We start from the raw sequence: 27,295 nt of genomic DNA, 5'->3' as shown, positions 1-27,295 counted from the left end.
CGCCGCCGAAAACCCTTCAGAGGTCTTAACCCATGACCTGACGCGTGACAGCCTCCTGTTCCAGCCTCTCCTCCCCTCCCCTCTGCGCTCCAGTAACAGCACACAGCCTCTGCGCCCAGCCTCCTCCCTGTGACCAGTCAGTGCCCTCTGCCAGGAATGGCCCTTGCTGGCCGACCCCCTCCTCAAGGCCTCGGCATCCCCTCCTCCAGGAGGCCCTCCCCGAGCCTCCTGGACCCTGCCTGCACCATACTCTGTGCATCCGTGATGCCTGTCACAGGGATCCCTTATCATCCATTCACCACACCGAATGAGAATCATCAGTTTCCACGTCTCAGTTGCACATTCGCCAGTGAGACCCTTGAGGGCAGGGATGTCCCGTTCGTCTCTGAATCCCAGACCCCGGCCCGGCACCTGGCACGGAGGACAGGCCCGACTAAGGGTTGGCGGGCGAATGCAGAAGGGAAACTTGAAGGAAGTGAGAGCCAGAAATGGCCGAGAGGGCAGGGAGGGCAAGCCTGGCAGGAGGCGCCGCCAGAGCAAATGTGTGGGAAGTAGAAAAGCGAGAACTTCCCTTGATTGCACTCCCACGACTGCCCGCCAGCCATTGTGCATGAGCTTTGTTTGCACATTTTGTCTCTTTCAGTTCTTGCAACAACAGATCGGGGAAACTGGCATCAGAGAACCAAAGCAACCTGCCCAAGGTCACACAGCCGGGCCTGGAGCGGAATCCAGGATTGTCTGGCCTGAAAACCTGTGCCCTCCCTGCTGAGCCACACGGTTCTCCTGGGGATAGGACCTTCTGGGGACGGACCGGGAGTGGGCCCCGCCAAGCCTCTGCCTAGCTGAGCTCCAGAACCAGCTGCCCACGCTCAGGCCAACAGCTTCCTCCTCCCAGCCGGACCCGAGGCTCGGAGGCCAGACAAGGCTCTGTCTCTTCCTTCTTCCCCGGACTTTGGGGGTCTCTGATAGACGTGCCCACACCCCCCCCCCCGCCACCACCACCAGGGTGGGGCTCCTATGCATCCTGGTACTGCCTAGGGCGCCTGGGGGAATGCAGGGGGCTCTGCGATGCTGTCTGGGTTCTGCAGAATCTGTCTCCCTCATCGCACTTGGCCCAGGCTGATATTAAGATTCATCTGCATTCCCCGCGCACCCGCCTGGCAGATGGTGGGGGAGGAGGCTGGGTGCGTGCTGGGGGCTGCAGCCAGAGACCAAGCTAGGCTCGGAGGGCCACAAGAGCAGGGTGCCCACCCACCGTGCTCCCTTGGCCCAGCCCCGGACTGGGACCACTCCAACCACCGGGGTACCTCCTCACCCTCACAACCTCCAAGGGGTGCTAAGGACTTGACCTTTGCTCTTTCTAAGGACTGAAGGGGTCCTGGAGTTCCGGGAAGGAAACACGGATGTGCGTGGGACCACGGAGGATGGGCCCCACTTTGGGGAATTCCAGATAAGGGTCCTCCTTGCCCTGGGGGCTTGCAGAGGTCGGAGAAAAGCAAGGACCCCATGGGATAGGAGCACCCTGTCCTGGTGGCTCCCTGGGTCACAGGGAGGGTAAGTAGTGAAGACCGCAGGCACAGCTTTCAAGGAAACCTTGCCCGCCTCGCCCTTCAGCTTCTCAGGAGGCTGCCGCCTGACCCCAGCCCCAGAATTCAGCCTGGCCCCCGGTGACCTTTTCAGCCCAGGGCTCTGGCCAAAGTTTCCCATCACATTAATCGGACGGCGCGGGGGTGGGGGTGGGGGTGGGGTAGTGGTGATCCCCCCCCCCCCCCCCCGAGTAAAGTAGAAGAGGAAAGAAACTGACGTTATAACACAAGGAGTACGGGCTAGACACCCAGAAGAACTTCCCTCGGCACAGAAGCAAGTCTGGCAGAGAGAAAGTCACTTTCCGCTTCGGGATAGGCCACTCATTACTGACGTTCTCTCTGGCTGTTGGCATGGGTTTGGAAAAAATAACCTTTCCAAAGTCCAGGTCTCCTGGGGTTCAGGACAGGGCAGCAGATTCCCAGTGCCCGCTGCGGGGGTGGGGGTGCGGGGGGGGGGGGCACGGGCGCCCTGCCAGAGGGAGGGATGGAAAGGGTAGTGTCCCTAGCCTCGGGCCACCACCCTCTCCCCTCCTCGCCCAGACTTCCTCCGCCCCCGCGTCCGGCCGCCTTCATCCTAGGTCCCCCCGCTGCGGGCCGGCAGGGGAGGAGTTAACTCCGGAGGTACCGGCTGGGCTCACCGTACCTGCCGCCGCCGCCGCCGCCGCCGCCGCCGGTGGGAGGGACGAGGAAGCGCGAGCCGCCTGGGCGCCAGGAGCGCTCCAGTCTGGCGGGGTGCTGCGCGGGGAGCGGGCGGCGGGGCCCGGCGCGGCCAGGGGCGTCCGCCAGGGGGCGCGCCGCGACGGGGCGGGAGGGGCCGTCTGGTCTGGGGAATTAGCGCCAGGGACGGGCGCGCGCGCGGGTCCCCAGCACATCTGGGCGAGAGCGGCGCCGCTGGACCGCGGGGGGCGCCGAGCGCAGATCTGGAGCGGCAGAGGCACCGCGCGGCTGGGGCCCTTCGAGGCGCGCGGGGCGCCCATCTGGGACCTCGAGAGGGGGCCGCGCCGCGCGCAGCCGGGCCGGGGGAGGGGGGCGGCGGCGGCCGCACAGCTGGACCGGAGGGGGCGGGGTCGGTCCCGGGCGGCCGGCAGAGGGGAGGGCCGCGAGCCGCCGGGGACTGGAGCATGGGACGGCGCGCCTGAAGGAGCAGGGGCGAGGCAGGGGCCTGGGCGCCCGGCAGGAAAAGAGGAGAGACAGGGACCCGAGAGCAGAGGAGGAAGATGCAACTGACTCGCTGCTGCTTCGTGTTCCTAGTGCAGGGCAGCCTCTATCTGGTGAGTGGCCCGCGGGGAGCTGCGCGGAGGGGCGGGGGCCCGGAGGACGGGGGAGAGCCCGGAAACTTTCTCCCTTCCCCACCCCCCGACATCGCCGGGATGGAGGGGAAGCCCGGAGGCCGGGGGTGGGGGGTGGAGGGGGAGAGGGCGGGTCCGAGGACGGAGACTGGACCGCAAGGGTTAATAGGGGCGGGGAGAGGGTGCTCGGCTGGCCCACCCACTCGGCCGCTGGTGGCGGGAGGTGCGACCAGCACGAGGGAAAAGGCCAGCAGCGGGGCGCCGAGGGTTACTCGACCCCGTCCCGGCGCCCCGGGACGCGCGGAAGGGGAGTGGGGGTGGGTGGCGGAGCTGACGACCTGCCAGGTCTGGGGGCGTGGGCTCTCCTCCGACCTCGGGGACCCAGAGGGCCTGGGACCTGGGTCCCGCCAGCGCGCGGAGGCTGTCCAGGCGGGGTGGGGGGAGGGGGCGCGGGGGGTGGCCCCCGCGGACCCCCCCCGCGCCCCCCCCCCCGCTCCCCCCCTCCCCCGCCAGGGGCTTAACTCCTCTCCGACCGCCCCCACCCCAGTCCTGTCTAGAGAAGCCTCGGCCCCACATCTGGACCTGCCCCTTTCTTCAAAACACCCCCCCGCCCCCCGTCCTGCGGCCCTTCTCCCCACCCTCCATTCAGCTTCGACCCCCAGGACCAAGTAAACACATGTCTGCAGAACCGAGCCCAGCCCGCGCCCCCCCGCCCCCCCCCCCACCCCGGAGTCTCCCCTCCTGGCTGTCCCTTCCCACTACCCTTGGGGCCTAGCAGGCAGGGCCACCCAAGCACACCTCTGCGGGCACGGCCGGGATCAGAACAGGGGGCGTGAAGACCCCAGGCCCCTTGGGAGCCCTCCAGAGCCCAGCCCTCTGCGGTCCCCCATCCTCACCCCAGGGGTCACCAGCAACCCAAATGCTGCCCCACTCTGAGCTGGTGTCCCTAGCACTGGTAAGGAGACACAGAGGGTGAGTACTCTGTCCCGAAGCTGAGTAAGCACACACCGGCAGTTGGGCAGTTGCCCTCAGGAAACCTTGCCTACTCCCTGCTGCCCTCCAGAGCTGTCCCGAGTCTGAGCTGGGTCACTCCGTCCTGCCCGCCCTCCCCCACGGCTCCTCCAGGAGGCCTTCCCAGGTGGTGCCTGTTGCCATAGCTGGTCCAGCAGAGGCTGGCCGAGCCTTGGCTGTTTGGCAGAAGATTCCGGGTGGGGACGGGGCTTGGATTCAATCTCCATAAACGGACCTACCTGGTCCGAGGGGCTGGGAGTGTGTGGTAGAATGGGAGGGCCGACCCCGTGCGACCTGGCCTTGGAGGGACGTAGCCTGGTGGCCTCATCTGTAGAAGGGGAATAAGAAAAACTGCCTCATAGAGCGATAGTGTCCTGGCATGGCACCCTCGGTGGTCCCCAGAGGTTTTGACTGGCCGTGGCTGGGCCATCCTGGGTGTGGAACTCACTCCAGGGCTCCCCCTCCCCATTCCTCGTGCCCAATCCTGAGCTGCCTTTGTACCGGAGAGAGAAGGTCACTGGGCCCAGCTTTCTTATCCCATTGTCTGCTGGTTCTCTTAGTCTCAGAGGACAAAACTACCCCAGGGGAAGGGTGGTGGGGGTCTCATCTAAACAGCCTGGGAAGGGGCGCCTGGGTGGCGCAGTCGGTTAAGCGTCCGACTTCAGCCAGGTCACGATCTCGCGGTCCGTGAGTTCGAGCCCCGCGTCGGGCTCTGGGCTGATGGCTCAGAGCCTGGAGCCTGTTTCCGATTCTGTGTCTCCCTCTCTCTCTGCCCCTCCCCCGTTCATGCTCTGTCTCTCTCTGTCCCAAAAAAATAAATAAACGTTGAAAAAAAATTAAAAAAAAATAAACAGCCTGGGAAGTGGCAAAAAGCCCTGTCAAACGGGGGGGGGGGGGGGCTCTCCCAGCGGAGGGATGGCACATTTTGAGGGCCGTGACTGTGCCTCCATATCACCCTGGGACTTTTACAGAGGCGGGGGGATTTTCCTCTGTGAAACTGTAACCTCATAACCTCTCCTGTGAGCCCGGGGGCTCTGTCAGCACGAGGTTATGCTTCTGACATCGGATGAGGACTCTCCCGGGATCGGGAGCTGGGCCTCCCCCGTCAGAATGGGGCCTCCTCAGGGGCAGGGGCTGTGTCCGTCTGGTGCCATGGCTCACTGGAGAGAATTCTCGACCATCCTTCCAGATGCTGAGCGGTAGCCAGAGACGGGACAGTGGGGTGAGGAGATGGGGGCGGCCCGAGTGTCAGAGGGCGAGATGGGACCACGGCACAAGCCGGAGTATGCATCCAACCCCTAGAGTAAGACGGGTGAGACATCACTCGGCCTCAAGTCAGCGGAAGGGACAGGCAGGGAGTTGAGGCTGCTGGTGGGGGACACAGTGACCAGAACTCCTGGGTCCTCTGGGGACGGGGCTGTCACTGTCCTCCCAACTCCCTCCACAGGTCATCTACGGCCAGGATGACGGTCCTCCCGGCTCCGAGGACCCGGAGCGTGATGACCACGAGAGCCAGCCCCGGCCCCGGATGCCTCGGAAGCGAGGCCACCTCTCACCTAAGTCCCGCCTCGTGGCCAACTCCACTCTCCTAGGGCTGCTGGCTCCCCCGGGGGAGGCATGGGGCGTCCTTGGCCTGCCCCCCAACCGCCCGAACCACAGCCCCCCACCGTCGGCCAAGGTGAAGAAAATCTTCGGCTGGGGTGACTTCTACTCCAACATCAAGACGGTGGCCCTGAACCTGCTCGTCACGGGGAAGATCGTGGACCACGGCAACGGGACCTTCAGCGTCCACTTCCGACACAACGCCACCGGCCAGGGCAACATCTCCATCAGCCTCGTACCGCCCAGTAAAGCTGTAGAGTTCCACCAGGAGCGGCAGATCTTCATCGAAGCCAAGGCCTCCAAGATCTTCAACTGCCGAATGGAGTGGGAGAAGGTGGAACGGGGCCGCCGGACCTCGCTCTGCACCCACGACCCGGCCAAGACCTGCTCCCGAGACCACGCTCAGAGCTCAGCCACCTGGAGCTGCTCCCAGCCCTTCAAGGTCGTCTGCGTCTACATCGCCTTCTACAGCACGGACTATAGGCTGGTCCAGAAGGTGTGCCCAGATTACAACTACCACAGCGATACCCCCTACTACCCCTCCGGGTGACCCTGGGCAGGCCACAGAGGCCGGGCCGGGGCTGGAAGGACGGGCCTGCCCGCGGAGGAGGCCATCTGGCTGGATACTGGGCAGGGACACGGGGAGGGACCTCAGGCAGGGAAGAGGGGGGTGGAGAGAAGGAGATGCCAGGTGGGGCCGGGGCCAAGTCTCACGTGGCGGTGGGGAAGGGGTCCCAAGTGCGGGGCCCCAGCCTGGGGTTGTGGAGCGGCCGGGGCATAGGAGCACTGGAGGAGGAGTGGGGTCTCTGGGCAGCCCCGCGGGGCTCCCCTGCTGAGCGACAGGAAGGTGCTGGGCCCAGGAGACCGCTGGCGAAGGCAGACCAGTGTGGCCAGATGAGGTCACGGAGAAGAGCCCGAAGCCTCGGCTCCCTCCTTGCCATCCTGAGAAAGAACAACAAGGAGAGGGGTCTCTCATCAGCAAGGGCACCGAAGGATGGCAGAGACGAGACGGGGCTGCCCGGGAGCCAGCCCTGGGTGGGGGGAGGGGCGGGGCCGGAGGAACTCTTGAGCCCCGCTGAGTCAGCCCCCACCCCCCCTGCAAGCCCATTGTCCTGGACGGTGAACTGAACTTGGCTTCAGGCTGAAGTGGTGACCCTTGGAGTCGTTTTGACGTCTTGACCAATAGACCGTCTGCTCCCCGCCAGGCCGTAACCTTTCCAAAATTCCCTCTCCTGCCATTGCCGCTCCTCCCCCCCCGCCGCCCCTGTCCACCCCTGTGCCGATGGGTCACCCATCCTTCAGCTGCAACAGAGGGTGACTGTGGTTCTCCCACCACCAAGGCCACAGATGGGAGCCCACCCTTGCGCTGTGTCCCCTCGCCACCCCACCCCCCTGCTGGCTCCTCCGGGAGCGTCCACGTCCAGCCAGCAAGCCTTGCCCGTCAGCCTGGGACCCACCCGGATGGATACAGGGCCTTCAGCAGCTCGGGGCCGCGTGACGCCAGACTGACAAGGGCGCTGGACCTGTTCTGTGGTGTCTGTCTGTGGGTGGGGGAGGGGAGGGCGGGGTGGGCGATCCCCTGATTGTCAGCTTGTGTGCAGAGTCTTGTTCTGGAGCCGGGAATAAAGCTTTCCCAGGGCACTGCTTTCTGAGCTGTCCAGGGAGGGAAAGGGCCCGGGGTGCCCCGCCGTCCAGCCAGCGCTGCTCAGCTAGATGGCGGCAAGATGTTCCCTGGAGACCAGAGCTGCTGGGGCTGGTGCTCACGGAGGGCCTCAGGGCTTCCCTCCCCAGCCTCCTTTTTGGGAGCTGTTGGGAAAGCTGGGTAGACGTTGCTCGGTGGTCCCAGGGGGTGGGGGTGGCCCCTGCAAAGCAGCTTGGGGAGGAAGAGCTGGTGGGGGGGGGGATGGGCCATTGTGTTCCTTGTCTCCCTGGGTTGCCATCTGGGTGGGCGGGGGCCCTCGCTCTGTCAGGGTTTGGCCCCGTGGCCTTGGACAAGTCCATTCTCCTCTCTGGGTCTCTTTCCGCTTCTTTGTAACATGAGGAATATGCCCAACCCAGAGCTTCTCCCGTGCGAGTGGGCATTGGACCCACCAGGAGCGTCGGTTAAGACATGGAGTTCTGGGTTCCAGACGATTTGCCCTTCTGGCGAGGAGCCAGGGAGATGCCGACACTCCTGAGGGGACACCCTCTGAGGACCACTCACGTGACCTCTCTGTTCCTCTCTGGCTCTGGCCCCCTAAGATGAAGAGACGCCTCTGAGGCTCCCTCCCGACTACCTTCCAGCTGCTTCTCCTAGGAAAATCTCCTGGAAGGGTCCTCTCAGAGAGGCAGGGTGTCGGGCTTTCCGTCTGATCATGTGTCAGTGCAGGAACAGGCTGGGTTGGGGGGGAGCGGGGACAGAAGGAGGCTTGAAAGGGATGGATTGTCAGCCGGTGACGCCTTGCCCGGGAGGGCCAGCCGGGCCCTTTGGGGCTCGGTGAGCGGGATGCTGAGCCCCGAGGACCAAGATCACAGGGCCCTCTCTAAGGTCATCCTCGAGCTGCTCGCTTGGGAGGGCAGCACTCAGGTCCCCTGGGTCCCTCTCGGCCATGCAGCCACAGCGAGGAAAGTCCTAGCATGAGAGGGGAAGACAACGGTCCTGCCGCCCGCAGCCTGTCTCCCCTGCCCGCCGGCACTCAGCACGGCCCAGTGCTCCTCTCGCTGCAGAGCAGAGCTGGACGAGGCCTTAGAAGCCACCTTGCTGTATGAAGTGACCCAGAAAGGGCACATGACTCAGGCTCACACTCCTTATGGCAGCGTTCCCCTGCACCGTGCCTCCCGGGGGCCACCTCTCCTGAGCAGAGATCTGAGACACGCACCCCTTCTTCCCCGCCCCCTCCCACCGCCCCTCCACCATAGCTACACTCTCCCTTCCCACCCTGACAGGTGGGTGGGAAGGTGGCACAGGTCCTTAGAATTCAGACAGGCCCTGCCCTGGGGGGGCTTGCCTCGGAGATCTGGTGGGTTCTCTCACCTGCGGATGCCTCCCAGACGCAAGCACCGCCTACGGCCCTGTGGGCACTGGAGGGAGAGACGGAGGGGGGTGGTCCTGGGCCCCCCTCACCTGGCCCTGGCTGGACGATCAGCAGGACCGGGGGACACTCTGACCCACCCCCCTCCGGCTCTTCTTTTGTGGAGAGCCAGATGCTGCTGACAGCTGGAGGGCTGGCCCGCTTGGCACGCATACGGCCTGAGCAGGGGGGGGGGGGCGGGGGGGTTCATTTTAATAACTTCATTTCACCCACGCGCACACTCCGCTGCCTCATCCCTCCTTTTCTGCCCTTCCCCAGTAACCTGGCTGCTCTCCTCGGCTAGGATCTTGCTAATAGATTTTTCTGCCGGATTGTGATTCTCTTGCAATAGACCTCTGGGCCCTGATAGTCTTGCCACCACCAGATATTTTCTACGCCCCCTCGGTCCTCGCGAAGGTAAGGCGTGTGTCCCACTGCCTCTGGTGACGAAGGTACCAACCTCTGCGCCCTTGGCGAGCAACGTCTGTGACCTCCCCCAAGGACTACAAAAAGGGCTCTCCGGTCGCCTGATCTTGCCGTTCAAGCACTCACGGGAGAGCAGATCCCTCTAGAAGGAGCCTGTCTCCTCTCCCAGAGAGAAGCTCCAGGTCCTACCCCCACCCCACCCCTTTGGCTCCCCCACCGCTGCCCGTTCGGTCCTGTGGCCCAGCTCCCCATCCGCCCCGCCTAGCTGGGGAGCTGCCCCAGGGCAGAGGCCTCGTCTCCTTCATCCGAGGGGAGCTTCTGGAACAAGCCTCCCAGACTGGATGCCCTTTGAGGTCACAGCCCGTATCTCCCTGTGAGACTGAGGAAGCAGGGTCTGTCCCTCTACAACTGACTGAAGAGCCCTGTGAGGACAGCATCCACCTCTCTCATCTGCCCAGAGGCTCCCTGAAGGCAGGAACCGTGATATGGACACGGGGAAAGCTGGCCTTCGGGTCTGCCCTTCGGCTCTGTGCACCGTACTGCCTCGGCCTCGGTGTCCCCACCTCTGAGGGGGTGAACCTTCCCAGCAGTCTGTGGGGCTCATGAGGGGCTACGTGTTGGGTCGAGTGGCAAGGGTCTAGGTCCCTCCTCTGTCCTCCTTCCTCCTCATGTTTCCTCCCTGGGATGAGTAAGCGGGGACTGAGTCACCCCCCTTCCCCATCCTTGGCAGGGATGCTGGTGACCTTGCATGTGGCACTCTCCTGAGGCGAGGCCCATTGCTCAGAGATGCAGGAGGCAATGGGTGGGTAGGGAAGTGGGGGAAGGGTGTGTATGGGGGTGGAGGCGGCTGAAGGTCAGGGGGTGACCAGGGACCTGGATTATCCAGTCGAGTAGGTGTAGGGGGCTGTGGGAGACGCAACGAACCGGTCGCTCTGTGTTGGGAAGCGATCCAATGCCACGGCTGGGAGTGGGAGAGAGAAATGTTACTTCCACAGAGTCTGAGTCCTGTGGTCCTGCAAGGAGAACCGGGGGCTGGGGTCACAGGTGCAGAGAGGCGCCACCAGCCCCTCCCCCCCCCCCGGGAGGAGGCAAGATCGGGCGGGGGTGGCACCTGCCAGTTATGCCAAAGCCCCGGAGCGGCAGCTGCCCCCATCCTTGAGCACGAATGGCAGAAGAGACCTGGTGCTCAGCCGTCGGGGGCTGGGCTCCCGTTACATGGGGGGACCCGGTTTCCGGTTGGCCTGGCGAGCTCAGAAGCCGACCGGAAAATCCAAGCGACGGATGGCCACTTCGAAGCGTTCCGGTTCGTCCTCTCGGGGCCACCTGGCTAGATGGTCCCAAAGGGCGAGCTGGCACCTCCTGAACTTGCCACTGCACTGGCAACATGTGTGGTGCAGGAGTTTGGATCTGCGCAGGTCCCGGGTCTGTCACTCATTAGCTGGGTGGTTTCGGACAAAGAGCATCAATCATCTCCCAGATGCCCTTGGGTGAACACCTAGGGATCTACCCACCCTGGAGCATCGTTAGGAAAAGTGAAATGATTCACTCGACAATATTCCTTCCTCCTTCCTGGGTTTTGGGGCGTGGGGTGTACGTTAGCTTCAGCCTTTCCCTGGGGGAGCTGGGCGAAATGGCCCTGGGCTGGGCTGGGAGACCCGGGTTCCTGGCCTGGTTCTGTCCTGTAACACCCGAGGCGGAGCCCGCTAACTGTCCTGTGATATACATTGCACCTTTTCCCATAGGAACGGAATCCTCCGTTTTTAGCTGGGCCGAGGGCTGCCTGAGATGAAACACCACATCTCTCTCTGCCTCTCTTGCGCCTAGATGTGGCCATGTGACTGAGATCAGGCCAGTGAGGTGTAAGCCAAAGGTTATTTGGCAACTTCTAGAAAGACAGTTGATAAGACAGCTCTGGCCGCCATCTCAGACAATGGGCGTCAGAGTCACATCCTGGAAGGGTCCGAGCAGCGAGCGAGCGGCGGCGGGGAAGCCTTGGGTCCCAAACACCTGGTGCGAGGGCGTATTTTGTGCACCGGAAATACCATACGGGCTCCAGGCTGCCCACCTTCAGACTTTTACGTGAGAGAAAAATCAAACTTCTGTCTCATTTAGGCCGCCGTGCTTTGGATCTTTCTTACAGGTAAATCTATCACCACCCGACTCAATGGATGTGTCTGAGCAGTTCCCGTCTGTGGACCCGTTTCCTCATCTGTAGCAATGAGAGAATGCGCCCAGACCTTGCCGCGCACGGGAGACGTTTTAGGGGCTTGCAGGCGACAATGAACTTGGGAAAAGCTCCGGTCCTCCCCCGACTGCCTGCCGGGCACGGAGACACGCAGTCTCCCCTTGGGGAGGTGGAGCGCGTCGCTTTTGCATGGCGGGGGGCCCCTGGAGGGCTCAGAAGGATTCTCTACTCCCTCTGAAAGGCCTCCCGTCCCCAAATCCAACCCCCGCACGTCTTGAGTCCCCATCCACATTCTGATGTTGGTGACACACAATCCTCGTTAAGGGCCTGGCTGATCCCAGCCAGATGGGATCCTAATTTAATTAAAACCCTTTAATTACCTGCAACAACACAGCTTTGGAAGTCCAGGGCAGGAGGGGCCCGGGGACGGGAGGGGAGAGGGCATGGCAGGGTGGTGGCTGCCCTCCCACCACTCAGTGAACCCCGGGCTTTCGGGATGGTTCTTCCACCCGGTGGACACAAACCGCACGGAACAGCCGGTGCGGCCTCTGCCTCTGGCTCGGTCTGCAGCCAAGCCGGGGAGCCGGGCCAACCAGGCCCCGGGTGGTGGTGGTGGTGGGGGGGGGGGGGGGGGGGGGGGGGGACAGGCGGGCAGAGTGGCAGGCTCTTGAAACCCACGCTCTCCGTGCTGGTTTTGTGCTTGCACTGGGACCGCCACAGGCCGCCTGAGCCCAGGCCTGAGCTGCCGGAGACCCTGGCCCTGCCCAGGATGCTCTGGGTAAGAGCAGGCGTGGTTCTGTTACCTCCCCAAACGGCCCGGCTTCAGAAACCGGGGTACCTCCACGTCCACCAAAGGAGAGCCATGCCCCTGAGAACAAGGGTCTTTCCTCGAGGTGTCATCCACCCCGGGGAGGGGAACGCGAGCGAGTGGCTCAGGTGGGCCACAGAGGGCCACGTCGTTTCCCGGGCCCCAGCAAGGACCCCCGGGGCGCTGGGCCTCCACTGGGTCCTCCCTGGGAAGGCAGAAGGAAGGGGCCCAGGCCAGACCGGAGCCTGCCGAGCCTTGGCAGGGGCAGATTCTGAAACCCAGGCTCTGGGAGCCGCACGGTTCTTAAGCCTTGTGGACCTCATCCCCTAATACCCGTCTGTTCTCCCTAAGTACTCATTCATTCAACAAATACTGTTTGATAAAACCTCTGACGCCGAGCTGGGGAGGCTCTACCGGTAGTCGAACACGCTCCCCGGGATCCAGGCCTTTCTGCTCCCACCCTTCCCATCCTTTTCTCTTCCTTCCCGTGCTTGGCCTCGCTCTGTGCTCTGCCTCATGTCCTCTGCCGTCCCGACACCCACCGCTCCCTCTGAGGCCCCTGCTCCTACCTCTGACTCAGGTTGAATCTGGAGTGCTGTGTCCCCGCCAACCTGGGGGGCTGTGACAATAGGAAATGTGGATGTCCCCCGTCCCAGACTAATGAGAGACTGGACAGGAGCTGTTGCTGCCACAGAGTGGAGACTCCTTGAGGGGTACGGGCTGCGTGCCCCTGGCCTGGAGGCTCCCCAGAGGCAGAGGCCCTTCCTCCGAGGCCCGTCTAATGAACCGTCGGCACCCCAGCGTCCTGCACAGCAAACGCCCCACGCCGAGGCAGGACTGCAGCCTGGGAGAGGAAGTGATGACAGGAGGGCAAGCCGCTGTCCCCACCCAGCACGCCTGACCTCCTGGCTGGGAGAGAGGCACACCCCTCCTCCCACCTGTCCTCAGTATTGATTGTTGTCTTCTCTAGAAAGGTCTTCAGAGACCCAGGTTAGCTCCCGGGGCACAGGGTCTTGCCTTGAATCACCGAGCGTCATGGGAAAGGCCAGGGCCTTCTGGATCCTAACCTAGTACCTGCTCTTTCCATCAAAACAAGCTTCCCCAGAGCCCCTCCATGGCTTACGGGGTAGCCCCCACCTGGGGGACAATGGTCTGCTCAGTCCCAGGGAGCCTGGGCTCACCCATCTTGGGGTCAAAGCAAGGCCATGTCCCAGTTATGTGTTTGAAGAGGGCTGGGTTTAGGTCTTAGTTGCCATGTGGTCATTACCCAGGCTCCCCTGGTTTCTCCGGGCCTTGGATGGCAGTTCTTTCCCTGGCCCGCTCCTCTGGTTACTGTAAGGAACAAACTGTCCCTGTAAATGGTGTCGCCATGTCAGGGTACTGCCATCTAGCTCTGCCTGGCCCTCCCACCCACCTACTGGGGCCCACCGGCATCTCAGAGCCTCACAGGCGGGGGAAGAAAGCTGGCTTGTCTTGCTTTTGGGGGGGAGGCTGTGTAGCCCAGGGGTTGACAGCACGGATTCTGAAGCCGGGCTGCCAATTCCTAACTGTGGACCTTGGGCAAGTTACCGAACACCTTTGTGTCTTAACGTCCCCATCTGTAAAATGGGGATACTCTTTACCTGTCAGAGGGCTTTTGTGAGCTGCTCTGAGTCCCACATTACAGCCCTCCCGATCTTGGCCAAGCCGGGCAGGGAGGGAGGGGGCGAGGGAGAAGAATGGCCTGCAGGCACACTCATTTCTCACCGCGGGGAGAAGGTGCAGGAGAAGACCCCATAGGAGAGGTCAGAAGTCTGTCACCGTCTACAAGAGATGATGCCTACAAAGGAAACTACTTTCGTCTTCCTTGACTCTGGCTAAGAAACGCGGCCCTTGGTTGCATTGACTACTGCTCCTTGGGCCCAGAATCCCACTTCTGCACTCCAGAAGCCCCTGTGGTTGCGCTATGGAGGCTCATCTGTGTATTCCCTGCCCGGGCCCTCTGTTGGTAAACGTAACACGAGGCTCAGAGAGTGCAGGTGGCCACAGGGTCTTTATTTAGAAGCACAGAATTATAGAGCAGCCAGCCAAGCGCACCGAGGCCGCCTGCCCAGGGCCCCTCCTGCCTTACCTCGTCCCTACCCCCGACCTTGCCTGTCTTCGTCACCTCCACCCGTCACCTCCATCTGTCACCCCCGCCCTACAGATCCGTTTCTCATCAGCCTGGATGGCCTGTGGTCCCTTGCTGGTACCCCTGGGACCCGGGCGTGTGAAACATGCCCACCTGGGGCTGTACCCGTGAGGGCGAGTCCCCGAGGACCGGGCCTTGAGTGACCCACTTCTACACTTGGAGAAGCGCCAAGGGCCTGGGATAGGAGGGGCCCTGCCGCCGCTTAGTCAGGCTCTGCCATCTGCCTCATTTCAGCAGAGATCAGCACTGGAGGGCTCGTTGTAGGCAGGGCTTTTTATTTTTTTAATGCGGCAGGATCAGGCTCAAGATGTCACTCCAGCGAGCGGGACTGGAGATGGGGCGGGGGGGGGGGGGGGGGAGAGAGAGAAATGTCTAGGAAAACGGGAGAAATAAATGGAAGCTTCCTTGCTCCGGGAGGAGGGAAGGGCACGGAGGAGAGAGGGAAGGAAAAAAGGAGAGAAGCCCGCGAAGCAAAAATGGTGTAGAGGAGATGGGCTGGGTTTAGCAGCTACGCATCGTCCATCTTCCCCCCCCCCGGCCCCCAGAAGCCGGCGACAGCCCAAGAAACGGGGCTTCTGGGTCCCCGAGTTACGGCCGCCCGCTCCCCAAGCCCCCTGCCCACATCTGTAGGCCCAAGGGCTTCTGCCCCGCCTCCTACCTTCCTCTCTGGAATGCCTAATGTCAAGCACTGCTCACTTTCGGAGACTGTGATAGTGGTGACAGGGGTGGTCACACCTGCGCTATCCCAGGTGACTGGAAGATCTGGCGCAGGCTGACTCCTTCCCAAGACCCCTGTGGACTCCCCGTCCTCCACACATGACAGCAGGGTAAGAGCTCAGAGCTCACAGGACGCCAGGCGAGCCGCTCTCTGCAGGTTCTCGCTCCACAGGTAATTCTGCTTCCGAAGATCCCCCGTGTGCCCAAAGGTGCCCATTTCAGTGTCTCATCGCAGATTTCTATTCCAAAGGGTGTATACATATATACGGCTTCGGCTGGAACCAACACGGTACGTAGCGATCACATTAACGGTAGCCTCAGTTTACCTTTCCGGAGCCCTCGTTCAACAGGCAGTCACTGTATTAAGGACTTAACATGTGTCGTCGCATTAAGTTCCCAAGAGAACCCTATGTGGCATGCCCGTTTTACAGGGGAGAAAGCTGAGGTTTACACCGGCAAGTACTTCGGCCAGGACCGTGAGTGGTGGTGGGAGGGCAGGGCCAGGCTCCCGAACTCCAGATGCTGTGCCACCAAACACGGGCCCCAGCTGGACCCTCAGTGCTGCCCTCTTACCAACTCTCTCCCAGCTGCCAGTCCAGATCACTCCTCCACCCTGCCCCCCTAGACATACAAGTCACCAGGTGCAAAGTCATTCAACTTCCCCCCTTCCCACAAATGCACCTGTTTCTGCAGGACTCTCCTCACACCCAGGGAGGGCGTCCCTAAGCCCCCCAACCCTCTGCGTGCTCAGAACCTCAGGGCACGGATCATCCCCTCTCTCCTGGAGCTTTCCCATCAGCTTTAACCAAACAGGCTCCATCTTTTGGTAAACCCACCTCCCTCTACTCCTTTCCTGCCAGGAGCCACTGCCAGGACCTTCTCTTTACAGCCATGCCTGAAACACGAGCCTGCTCTCGAAGCTCACTGCTCACCTCCCACCCGCTCCCCACCGCACCCCTCCAGGTCCCTTCCCTGAGTGTTCCTGCCTAAGGCCACCAATGACTTCCATGTTGCTACCTCCAGTGGGCATTTAAAATTGAAAAAAGATTTTTTTTTAATGTTTGTTTATTTTTGAGAGAGAGAGAGAGAGAGAGCGCGCATGAGTGGGGAAGGAGCAGAGAGAGAGGGAGATACAGAATCAGTAGCAGACTCCAGGCTACGAGCTGTCAGCACAGAGCCTGACACGGGGCTCAAACTCATGAACTGTGAGATCATGGCTTGATCTGAAGCCAGGCGCCACATCCCCCCCACCAGGGGGCATTTTAAAATTCTTTCTTATTCAACAGCATTTGACATTTTTAACTCTTTCATGTTGGTACTCTTGACTTTGATTTTCTTCTTCCTCTCTCTCGCCACGTCTCCTGCGTGACTTACCCTCCTTTACCGGCGGCCTCCGTCCCCAGCCCCCTTCTCTCCTCACTCTGTACTCTTCCTTGGATCCAACACACCCAGGGCTTCAGTTCCACCCATAGACCAGTATCTCCAGAACCTTCTCTCCGGTCCCCATCTCCCCTCTGGGTGCTGGGTTCATACATTCAACAGCCTCCATGTGGATTTCTCAAGGCATCTCATGATCAACAAGGAAGATGAAATCAATGATCCTATTTCCCTCAAGCCTGTTTATCTTCCCATCCGCCTCTATCTTGGCGAATCCAGCCTGCTCACCTCTTCATCTCTACTCTGTCCGACGCCATCATCGGGTTCTGCCAAACCTGCCCTCTAAATCTCAGATCTTCTAAGTCCGCCGCTTCCCTGTGCACGTTCTGTCAGCTCTTGCCTTCCACCGTCCCCACTGCCAGCATTAACTTTTCTATACTCTCGCCAGGCATCTTATTAAAATGAAATCTTGTCACCCCCTTCCACTTAAGACTCTCCCACGATTGCCCACCGGTGTCAATTAAGGGCTCAAATCCTAAATGTGACCTGGGGAGGTCCTCCCTGCTCTGGCATCTTAACCCACTGCCACATTTGCCCACGCTCCGGCCCCCCAGCCTTCCGTGCTCCCGGAGCACATCGAGCTCCCTCCCGACTCAGGGCTTGATGTGTGCCGTTTCTTCGTGCCTTCGGTGCGGAATGTTGCCTCTCCCACCTCACCAGGCTCCAGCGCTCCATCCTTTGGCTTTCGCTTCAAAAGCTGCTTTGGGAAGCCTTCTGGATCTCTCAGATTAATTCCCCACTCACAGGCTCTCACAGTGCCCCACACGTTTCTTTCACAGCGCTCGGCATAGTTTGACAGCACGTTATCTGTGAGACTAGTAAGGACACTCTTTCCTCAGAGACTCTAAGCTCCACGGAGGGCAGGGAGCAGTTTGTGCTGCTGTCCACCCCTAGAAACCAGCGCAGTCCCTGGCACATCGTATGCGGAATGTATAAATGAATTACTGGCAAAGAAAACAGAAGAAAATTCATTCTTAAAGGCCAAACCAAGGCAAGGTTCTTAAACTTAGGTCACCGCGGGAAACCCTGGGTTTACACCCAGGGTTTATACCCATACACCCATTGGTATGCTGACCGCTCTCAAAGGCCTTTTTCTCTCTTTAGCTTTGTTTGTTCAGAGGTAATGGGGACAGGAAGGATCTTCAGTGGAGATCGCATCCCCATGAATGATGGAAGATTATAAGAGATAATGTTGTCAGGGGATATGCCTATTTTTCATTAGTGTTTCAGTAAAATACTTACAATACTGACAAGAGGTAGAAAAAAAATGTTTATTTACCCAGAGAAATTCAAATGTGTCATATGACTATGGGTCCATGTATTAATGTCAATCTATCTATAGATTTTTTTTTTAATTTTTTTTTTCAACATTTATTTATTTTTGGGACAGAGAGAGACAGAGCATGAACGGGGGAGGGGCAGAGAGAGAGGGAGACACAGAATCCGAAACAGGCTCCAGGCTCTGAGCTGTCAGCCCAGAGCCCGACGCGGGGCTCGAACTCATGGACCGCGAGATCGTGACCTGGCTGACGTCGGACGCTTAACCGACTGCGCCACCCAGGCGCCCCTAGATTTTTTAAGTTTATTTTTTTTGATTGAGAGAGAGAGAGAGAGAGAGAGAGAGAGAGCGAGCATGAGCAGGAGAGGAGCGGAGAGAAAGAACCGCAAGCAGGCTCCGCGCTGCCAGCGTAGAGCTCAACGAGGGGCTCAAACCCACGAACGAGAGGTCATGACCTGAGTTGAAGTCGAATGTTTAACCGACTGAGCCACCCAGGCGCCCCCTACCTATAGATTTCTTAACGACATGGGTTGGAACTGCGTGGGTCCCCTCATATGCAGATCTTTTTTTGATACAGTGTATTATATTTTCTCTTCCTTTAAAAAAAATTTTTAGTGTTTATTTTTGAAGGAGAGAGAGACAAGAGTGTGAGCAGGGGAGGGGCAGAGAGAGAGGGAGACACGGAATCGGAAGCAGGCTCCAGGCTCTGAGCTGTCAGCACAGAGCCCCACGTGGGGCTCAAACTCACAAACCGCGAGATCATGACCTGAGCTGAAGTCGGACGCTCAACTGACTGAGCCACCCAGGCGCCCCTATATTTTCTCTTATGATTTTCCTAATAATATTCTTTGCCCAAGCTTACTTTATTGTAAGAATACAGTATATAATACACATACAAAACATGCTAATCAACTGTTGATGTTATTGGTAAGGCTTCTAGGCAACAGTAGGATATTAATCGTTGAGTTTTGGGGGAGTCAAAAGTTATATGCAAAATTCTGACTACTACACAGGGTGCCTCTACATCCCTTGTTGTTCAAGGGTCAACCGCACTTCATTTTGCCATGAAGCTAAATGCCATTAAAGCATTTTCCAGTGCTATGGGATACCAGGAAATGACGGGCCACACTGGAAACCACACCAGTGGTGTGCTGGAGCTGGTTCACACTGGCTCTCTAGGGCCAACCGTTGCACGTTCAGGAATTTTGAGACCTGGTTGTAAAAGAGCCAATTAACAATTAGATTACACTAATGTACAGTTAACAGCAAAGGTAACACTCAAAATTCATCTCTCCCTAGCTCTTTCGTGCTTTACCATGGCCTGTGCTCTTGAGGTTCTAGACGTCCACCATATCTACATGGCGGAAATACGAGGCAGCGGTGAACTGCGTGCTTTCCAGCTCCGCGTCCGGTAACGTCACCTCGGACGTTTGAAACGGGCCACGGTGGGAGTCTTTAGGCCATGGAAACTGGCAAAGCTACCATGACATTTTGGGGAACCGAATGTTGTAACTTTGGTAAGCTCACCACTGAACCAAACTACTGGCTCCTTAAAACATCTGAAAGGTCTAGGGCGTGTGAAGCAAACTTTTACTTGCAAGACGGATAGGTGGAAGAAGTATAGCAACGTATGTGTGTCTAAATTTAGGAAACCATCCTCAAAATTGTGTAAGGGCTGAAGGTGATTGTTTTCTTCTTCAACTTAAAACTGCAGTTATTCTGCATACATCTTATTACAAATATCAGTTACTAAAGTGTCATTTTATGGAACAACCTGTACACCATAACTTCAAGACAAAAATAAACGTGTTGACTAAATTGAGACGGAAGTTCTTAAGAGTGGGTGGGAGACATTCCTCTTCTCTCTCCCTGCCAAACTTCTGCAAAGAGTAGCTTATACTCATTCTATATTTGCTTACCTTCACATCAGTCTTGGCTTCTGCCTCCTGCCTCCACCATTTGACAGAAGCTGCTCTAAGGTAACAAAGGACTTCCTTACCGCCCAATTCTAGTCTGCTGTTCAGTCCTCAACGTCATGACCGCTCTGCGTGGTTTCTGAGGGCCCCTCCCCTGCCTCCTCCATTAGACGGAACTCACAGAGTGTCCTCCACCCCAACCCTAGCCTAGCACAAGGTTTGGCACCTTCCAGGTGCTCGGCCCTTGTTTGCTGAATCACTGGCCTGAGTGTTCATCCCTGGGACCTTGGACGTGACTGTTCTTTACTTGGCTGGATGCCTGTTTGCTCAGACATCAAGAGAGTAAACCGCGTGGGGGGCCCTTTTTTCCCTTTGGTTTGTCAAGAGCTCACCTGTAAGGGTTTAAGAAAGCCAACGCTCTCCCCGTTTCTACTGGGCCTTACGAGCAGGTGTGTGTGCCCTTCACTGCCAGGCAGACTCTTGGATTTCCATTTCCTCTCTGGGCCCTGGGCCTAAGCCCCAAAGCTACTCCTTTGCCTTCTGTTGTTTCTTGGCTCAGAGCCAGGCTGAGTGACCTTGAGGAAGCCACATTATCACCTTTGCAAGCTATACGGTCGGGATGAAGGGGAACCGTGCAAGACAAGCTGGCAAGTGCTCAAAACTCCTGTGAGATCTGTAAACCGTGGGTCCCGATGCCACGTTGCCATACTTGAGTTGTGCATATTTTATCTTCATAACGTGCTCCCCCTCGAGTTGATCCCCTTCAACTCCTTAATCGTTTCTGTTGCTCGTGCTGAATCCCCTCAAGTCTAAAATTCTTTTCTCCTAGAGCTGCAGGAGTCGGAAGCAAACAGTATTCCAGATGCCACTTTCCACTCCCAACATTACGGGATTTACAGAGGGGGAGTGATCATCTTGCTAATGGCTTAGCGGCATAAAGATCCCATCAGTCAACAACATTCAAGTTTCCGCTCTCATCCGGAGGTCAAAGCTTCTGGTTCTCCCAGCTCATTATCCCAAACACTGATCTTCCTCCATTTGCTTTCTCGCTCACTGCCTCCGTGAGGTGTCCCCCTGTTGGGTCAAAGGCCCCCACGTGGTGCGGTCACCTCTGAAATTAAAAGGGGGAACACACCTCCACCTTATGCAAACGCGTACACAGAGAGCAGCCCAACGATCCTCACCTGAATGTTAGATTAGTCAGCAGGCCATTAGAAATGAATCTAAATGATGTAGGGCAGAGTTCAGCGAGAAGTCATGAGATAAAGGAAACACACGGGGCCCGGGCTGATTAAAAAGATAATTGGTTGTGGAAAATAAGGTTGGGTTCCAGCCAAGACTTTGTCTTTGACGAAAATAAACCGACGGATCCAGTACAGTCGTGTTGGGGGAGTCAGCTGCTGTGCTTTTGGAGGAGTTGAGGAGCGGGAACAAAGCAACAGTTTCAAAGTGCGGCCCCGACTCCCCCTGTTTGTTTTTCTGCTCATAAACATACAAGCTGTTTCCTTTCATCTGTACAGGCTCACACAAGACGGAGAACCCACAATAGGTTTCAATCAGATTTACAAATGGATGTGCAGGATGGGGAAGCCAGAGAGATCTTTTGGCCTAAGAAAGGGTCTCCGTGTCCCCGGCTAGAATTAAGAAAACAAACAACGACAACAACAAAGAGAAGTCTCTCTACGGACCTGAAAGGCCAGCCGACTTACCAGTGACAAAGAAAAGAGAGGCCTCTCTTACCTGAATTGTTAAAACCCATGAAGGTGTTGGAGAGGCCCCACGGCAACACGGAGAGGTTTCATCTCCGCAGAGGGAATGGGAAAATTTTCCACGGATGGCGAGATACAGGGGGGCTGACAACAGGGAGGAGGAGGGGAGGTGGGGAGCGATGCCAGATACTCGATTTGGGCCTGAGACCATAACTCCAAAGGTTCTGTGAAACTACTTGCCTGAAATATTGTTTTGATAAATAAGCCTATACCCTTGTGGAATTGAAATCTCCAACTGTTCCACTGGCACGGACATCTCTGCGGTGACAGCACATGCCCCAGATTGTGGAGTTAACTTGAATTAAATTTCAGATGTGGGGGAGCTAAGGGAGGGGGTGGCGGCAGTGGGAGGTTTATGAACAGTATGCTGGGGCTCTGATGTTGTCATAACCAGATGGCTTCAACTGTATCAGTTAAACAAAAACAAACACGTCCAGAAATCATGTCATAAGGAGAGGAGAAGCGCTGAGCAGCCTCACCTGTACCCGAAATCCTAACAGCTGTGTACCCACAGTAAAGCCCACATTGGAAATTCCAAGAATATTGGGAAATCCCAAAGAGACCTTTGTCCTGACAGAAGCTCGGTGCCGGGACTGCCTCCTCCCCGAGGACATATTCCCTGAACCACCGGCCCCCAGCCCCCCAGCTTTCTACGAACCAGGAGGAAAGCAAATCTGAAAGCGGGCCGGTCCTCCTGGACTCTCTGAAGAACAGGCCGGCAGAGGCCTCTTTCTAGAGCTTTGCTCTCGCTTTTCCCTAAGAAGGAAGCTTTCACTCAGATCTCGTACCTAAACGTTTCAGAAATGGAACTTCCTCCGGTTACTTACATAAGCTCTTCAGGGCACTACATCAGAAGAATTGTGGCTCATGCCAAGACACGCTCTGAGGCATGTCACTTGACTTCCCTGGGGGTCCACTCCTCTTTGCTATAGAACGGGGAGGTGCTATCATCACGTGGCGGATGGGAAGTGAAATGCCGTACGTGAAGGTTCAGCGAGAACAGGAGAGCTGAGCGAGTGCAGTGGCCCGAGAGGCCATGTGGGTAGAGGTGTGCTGGACCCCTGGGCCCGTGCGCCGACCCGGAAAGTGAGGATGAGGCGGCACAGGGCAGCGGCCACAACACGGAGAACTGGGCACTTCCTCACGTGACACTCAGGAGGAAGCGGAGTCGTACAACGGAGTGGCTTCTAACGAGCAGATCCTGTGCTCGGTTATACCGATACCAGAGCAAAGCCAGTCCACTCTCGGACTGGCAAGGTCAGTGGAGACTGCGAGACCTGCAAGGGCCAAAGTCACTGGAGGGAAAGGGAGGGTGGGATATGTTGAGTCTCCCGTCTAAGGTCAAACAGCACACACCTCGGCCACGTGGCCAATGCATTTTCCAGAGAATCCCACCGTCCTGGCCTGTCCGACACCGCTGTCAGAAAGGCAGAGGAGCCCCGGAGCGTTCTTGTGAGCGCACTGGGAATTCGGGCATTAACTCTTCTGGAAACACATCAAGGCGGTGACGGAACCAGTCAGCGATAATAACTTCCCTTTATTTCATCTCCACGTTCGTGTCCCCTTGATCTTTTTAGAATTGCCTAGGAGAAGGGAGACTGGGACTCGGGTGTTAGAACACGTAGGGCGTAGCCCCCTCCCATTACTTGCCTCGGCAGAGGTGGGAGCCTGATCCCTCAGTAGGATGTGGACTGTGGGACAGATACTCAAGACGGACAAGACACCAGGAGATGCCGGGAGCTCACGGAGGAAGCTCGAGATCAGGGAGACGCGACAAATCCCCATCGACGGACATTTCAAATATCATCTCTGCAAGTTAAGGATCAAACGAGGCCTTCGAAATCCCTTACGGAGCTCAGACCCACGAAACCAGCCAGGTGAGTGGAACAAAAGACCAGAGATACCGCACGGTACAAAATAGTAATTATTTATATTTTCAAAAAGAAAAAAATTAACATTTGGAAGTTGTCCCCTGTAGGAAAGGGGTGAAGTGGAAGGGACGGGACTGGCTCCTCTGCAGGTGGCAAGTCAGGTGCAAACAGCTGAGCAATCTGGGCCGGGATTCTTGTCACGCGGCATTAATAATAAAATCTCCTTTCCTCTTCTTTTTGTTCTGTTTTTGTTTTGTGTTTTGTTTTTTTAGAAAAGGGGGGGGGGGCGGGAGGAGAAATAAAATCAGAGAAAAAGGCCAAAAAACATTTTCCACAATATCTAAAAACCGAGAACCACGGTTCTTGTCAAGACAGTAGGAATTCTGGATGAATTGTTTTTTCCAGTTTCCAACACCAATAAAGGTTTTTTGCAAAAGCCACCACATCAGACACTCATCTTCCAGCTCAGATAACCTCCTTCCCCTCTCGCCTTCACTTGTTTTTCATGAAAGGATAAAAGGATGTATTCCATTCTCACAAACAGTAAGTGCTAACAACAAGAGGGCTCTGCTGACACTCGCACGGTGGTGAAGAGCTTTCACAAACATCCGAGTTTCCGCACAGTTGGATGGACTACGATTTCTCTCAACATAAATACTACCTGGGATCCACAAACTGATTTTTGAGAAATTCTGCAAAGATCCTTTCTTCTTGCCTTTTCTTTTCCCTTCTCTTAAAACTAAATGTCTTTTTTTTTTTTTTTCCTTTTTGCTCCAGGCACCTGACAATTTGTTCTGCTCAGTCAGATGCAGACAGGTTTCTCCGAAGTGCCACCGCCGGGATGTCCTCAGGGTCGGCGCCTAAACTGAATCCCCACAGTGTCAAACTCGGCCGGACCAAAGGGAACACAGTGACGCAGCAACAGGGTTTTCATTAGGTTGGACAGCCCCAGGCCCCGGGCCCTTCCCTCCCCCCGCTTCCCCCAAGGTTACTTAGTGCTGTTTTAAAAGTCTGGGGGCCACGATGCAGTCTTTCGCCCCCGCAACGAGTAAAAGCTCCACAGATCGCGCTGTCTACCCGGTGGTCATGGGCAGCAACAGCGGCTGCTGCTTCAGGAAAATGAACGGAGTCTTACAACAGGCAGGATCTTAGGACTGCTTCAGGCGCTTGCGTGGGGGTCCCAGGAAAGGGCACTGTGCTGAAGCCAGAGAGCGGTACGCCTCAGCCACCAAGTGGGGATGTGACACCACCATCGACTTCCACCCAGAGGTCTCCAGGACATCCGAAGCATGACTAGGAGGAACGTGGAGAGACGGGTTACCAAGGGCACGCGAGCAAGAGGGAGCAAACAGCCACCTGGGCGGTCTAACTTCCCGGCGGCCCCCGCAAAGGCTGTCTCTGCCGAACGCTTAGGCAGAACCCTTAACGTACGCTGAGTTCGTCAGACAGCGGGCCGACGGGTGACCGGGCTGTGGCTGCTGCGACTCTGAAATCCTGGGTTTTGAGCCCCTCTGCTCTCAGATACAAAAGGTGAGCTGTTCCTCAGGCTCTTCTCTGCTTTATCAATGCTCTTGAGACTGCCTGGTGACGCTGCTGATACAGAGAAAGAGCAAGGACTCTCTCCGTCAGGCAGCTCTGAGCTTCTGAGCTTCCGTGTGGCTCTGCCGTTTTCTAGTCCCTGACCACAGAGCAGATCACGGCCTGGGGCCTGATGGCTCAAAAAGGAGGGGATCATAACCACACTCTACGGACCGGTTAACATCTAAAAAGCACCACGCCAAGTGTCCAGCACGGAGCGAGCGGTCCCTAGAAGGAACATTTAAGGGTCTCTTCTCTCCCACTTTTGCCACGATTGGTCAACTCCTTTGAAACAATCTTATAAACAGACTTGGTGGAAGCGGATTCCTGTTTCGGGGCATTTTCTGTGCCGAGTAACGTTCACTCATCTACCCGGCAACCTCTTAGACCCGCCCGAGCCCAGAACTGCTGCTCGTGAGGGTTTTTTAAGGCCTGCTTCCCCTCTTTGGGTTTTCCCTAACTTTTGTTCTCCAACGGGCGAGAGAGCCAGGACATGCCCCACTGAGAATTACTGCAGAAAGTAATACGGCCAGGTCACTTATCGTTCGGGTGAAGGAACAGATGTACTGGAACGAACACTTCTTTCTCCAAACGGTATTTAACAACCTCAACTCCTGATTACCCCTTCCGTTTGTCCCCATTCCACAGTCCACTGTTGGATGCATTTTACTAACTCCTACAAAACATACTGGGGTTCTCCCAGAGATCTACATGCCCTCTATTAAAGCCTTGAGTGTGCAGCGAGGACACTGCTGCTTGGGGGACACGGCTTTTCCAGGCCAGCAACTTATCGTTTTCATCATTTCCCATCACTGCGAGGAAGTAAGATGCCTCACTCACCAATCGCATTAGCCCCGGGAGAGCAAAACCATCTTCCAAACTGTCAAGCTGAAGGGAAAGATGAAAACCCTCTACTTACTACTAAAAGGGGTTAATGAAGCTACTGGCCCGTTTTCCTCACTAATTCAAAGTCTTTCTCGTCTCTCTAGCTACCCCAACTATCTTGAAAGAACATCTTTGAAGATGCCAACTCACTAGTTGATGAAATCCACTGCCTGAGTTTTCAACTGATCCGCGCTGTGGAGGTCAGCCAGGATGAGAATTTCTGCGGCGTTCTCCACGGAGAGGTTACTGCAGAGGGCATCCTCACACATGACCTTCAAACGCTCCAGGGCATACTGTAAAACACAAGCGCCGCGGCCGTCAGAGCGGGAACGGCTCCGGCTGCCGCTACTGAAGCCGTTTTCTTCAGCTGCACCATCATGGATTCCTGAATAAAACCGCACGGCCCGTGAGAAGGCTACTACTGCAATTATAAAACATAACCATGCCCCCAAGGCTGGAATGAAGACAGCTGAAAAAATGTGCCTGGCTGCCATTCAAGTCCTCAAGTCTGCCTATTAGAAAGATGGCAATTACAGAGTAGACCCCCAACCTCAAGTTCACCCTGCCCCGAGTAGGATGCAAGTGTTCCTTAGACCACCGCCACCCACCCTCCTTTACCACGAGGCATAAAACTCTGCTTCAGGCCAACAGGACATCACGTTTGGCATTTCTGCCATCCTTTATTCAGAGCCAAACTAGGGCGAGGCACAGCCCCTTCTACGCTGTCACCAGCCCGGCGGGGAAGCCCAACGGGCCCATCAGGCTGTGAAAAGGAGCCCTGCGGTGACTTTCAGCAGCGTCTGCACCACTAGTTGGGCCTCGATGAGGGTCAACCCAAGGCCTCCTTTGAAAGAGAAAGGGATAAATGGGTCCTCTTTACTGGGGCTGAAGTCAAGATTCTCAGGGCAGAAGGACAAAGTAACAGAGACCCTGGATCCTGTTCCGATCTAAAAGCTTCCTATTTTCCAGAGTAAAGGGTATAAATTCACTTCCCAGAGTAAAGGGTATAAATTCACTTCCCGGAAGTGAAGGTCTAGGTTAATACTGGGCACATCTGACCTAGCTGATCTGTTCTGATGCCGCTGGACTACATGCTCTCAAATAGGAGATTATGAACATAACTAAGGAACTTCAGCAGCGAGGAGGAAGGGATAAAAGGAGGCACAAAATAAAGTGTAGTTAATCAGTTCACAGGAGAATGGTTTGCTTTACGGGCAGCCACAGTCTCCGTATAGGTCCCACCTTGAGGACCTCAGAACGCAATGACACAACACTCCTTGAGGCCGAGTCATGGCAGTCAGACCAAGACAATTTCATTTTTACGAACCCTGGGTGAGGAGGCATATCTGTTGGCACTGTGATCTCCTGCAGCCAAAAGAGAGTTTTATTGGTTTTGGTGCAGCTTTAATTTTTTACATTTGAGTAACTGGAAAACAGTTTCCATGGAAAACAGGAATGACACTAGACAAGCAAGAAATGAGGTGGCCGTTTTTGTTTTATAAATTTTTTTTTCAACGTTTATTTATTTTTGGGACAGAGAGAGACAGAGCATGAACGGGCGAGGGGCAGAGAGAGAGGGAGACACAGAATCGGAAACAGGCTCCAGGCTCTGAGCCATCAGCCCAGAGCCCGACGCGGGGCTCGAACTCACGGACCGTGAGATCGTGACCTGGTTGAAGTCGGACGCTTAACCGACTGCGCCACCCAGGCGCCCCT

At 57.2% G+C, this 27,295-nt stretch overlaps 2 protein-coding genes across 5 annotated transcripts in view; one reads left to right on the top strand and one right to left on the bottom strand.

The window, feature by feature from the left end:
* Positions 1-2,648: 2,648 nt before the first annotated feature.
* NXPH3 (neurexophilin 3) lies at positions 2,649-7,129 on the top strand. 2 transcript variants are annotated; one of them, XM_040497226.1, is made up of 2 exons: positions 2,649-2,857; positions 5,334-7,129. In XM_040497226.1, exons 1-2 carry the CDS (start codon positions 2,804-2,806, stop codon positions 6,036-6,038), a joined length of 759 nt encoding a protein of 252 aa, XP_040353160.1. In that variant the 5' UTR covers positions 2,649-2,803; the 3' UTR covers positions 6,039-7,129. The 2 variants fall into 2 exon arrangements, with proteins under 2 accessions (XP_040353160.1, XP_040353162.1); XM_040497228.1 differs by lacking the exon at positions 2,649-2,857 and adding an exon at positions 3,595-3,830.
* A 16,027-nt stretch (positions 7,130-23,156) lies between these two features.
* SPOP (speckle type BTB/POZ protein) overlaps positions 23,157-27,295 on the bottom strand; it is a 68,310-nt gene continuing 64,171 nt past the window's right edge. For 2 of the 3 annotated variants that reach the window (XM_040497223.1, XM_040497224.1), the window contains exons 9-10: positions 25,730-25,872; positions 23,157-24,409 (exon numbers count right to left, since the gene is read on the bottom strand). In XM_040497223.1, the coding sequence (XP_040353157.1) occupies positions 24,265-24,409; positions 25,730-25,872 (288 nt within the window). In that variant the 3' untranslated portion in view covers positions 23,157-24,264. Of the gene's footprint in view, positions 24,410-24,435; positions 25,583-25,729; positions 25,873-27,295 lie in introns of those variants that run through there. The other variant, XM_040497225.1, reaches the window with a different exon arrangement.

Source organism: Herpailurus yagouaroundi, unplaced genomic scaffold (genome assembly GCF_014898765.1).
Source record: "Herpailurus yagouaroundi ecotype Mexico unplaced genomic scaffold, PumYag 189, whole genome shotgun sequence".
In the NCBI taxonomy this organism is placed as follows: Eukaryota; Metazoa; Chordata; class Mammalia; order Carnivora; family Felidae; genus Herpailurus; species Herpailurus yagouaroundi.
This window is presented reverse-complemented; position numbering and strand designations above follow the sequence as displayed.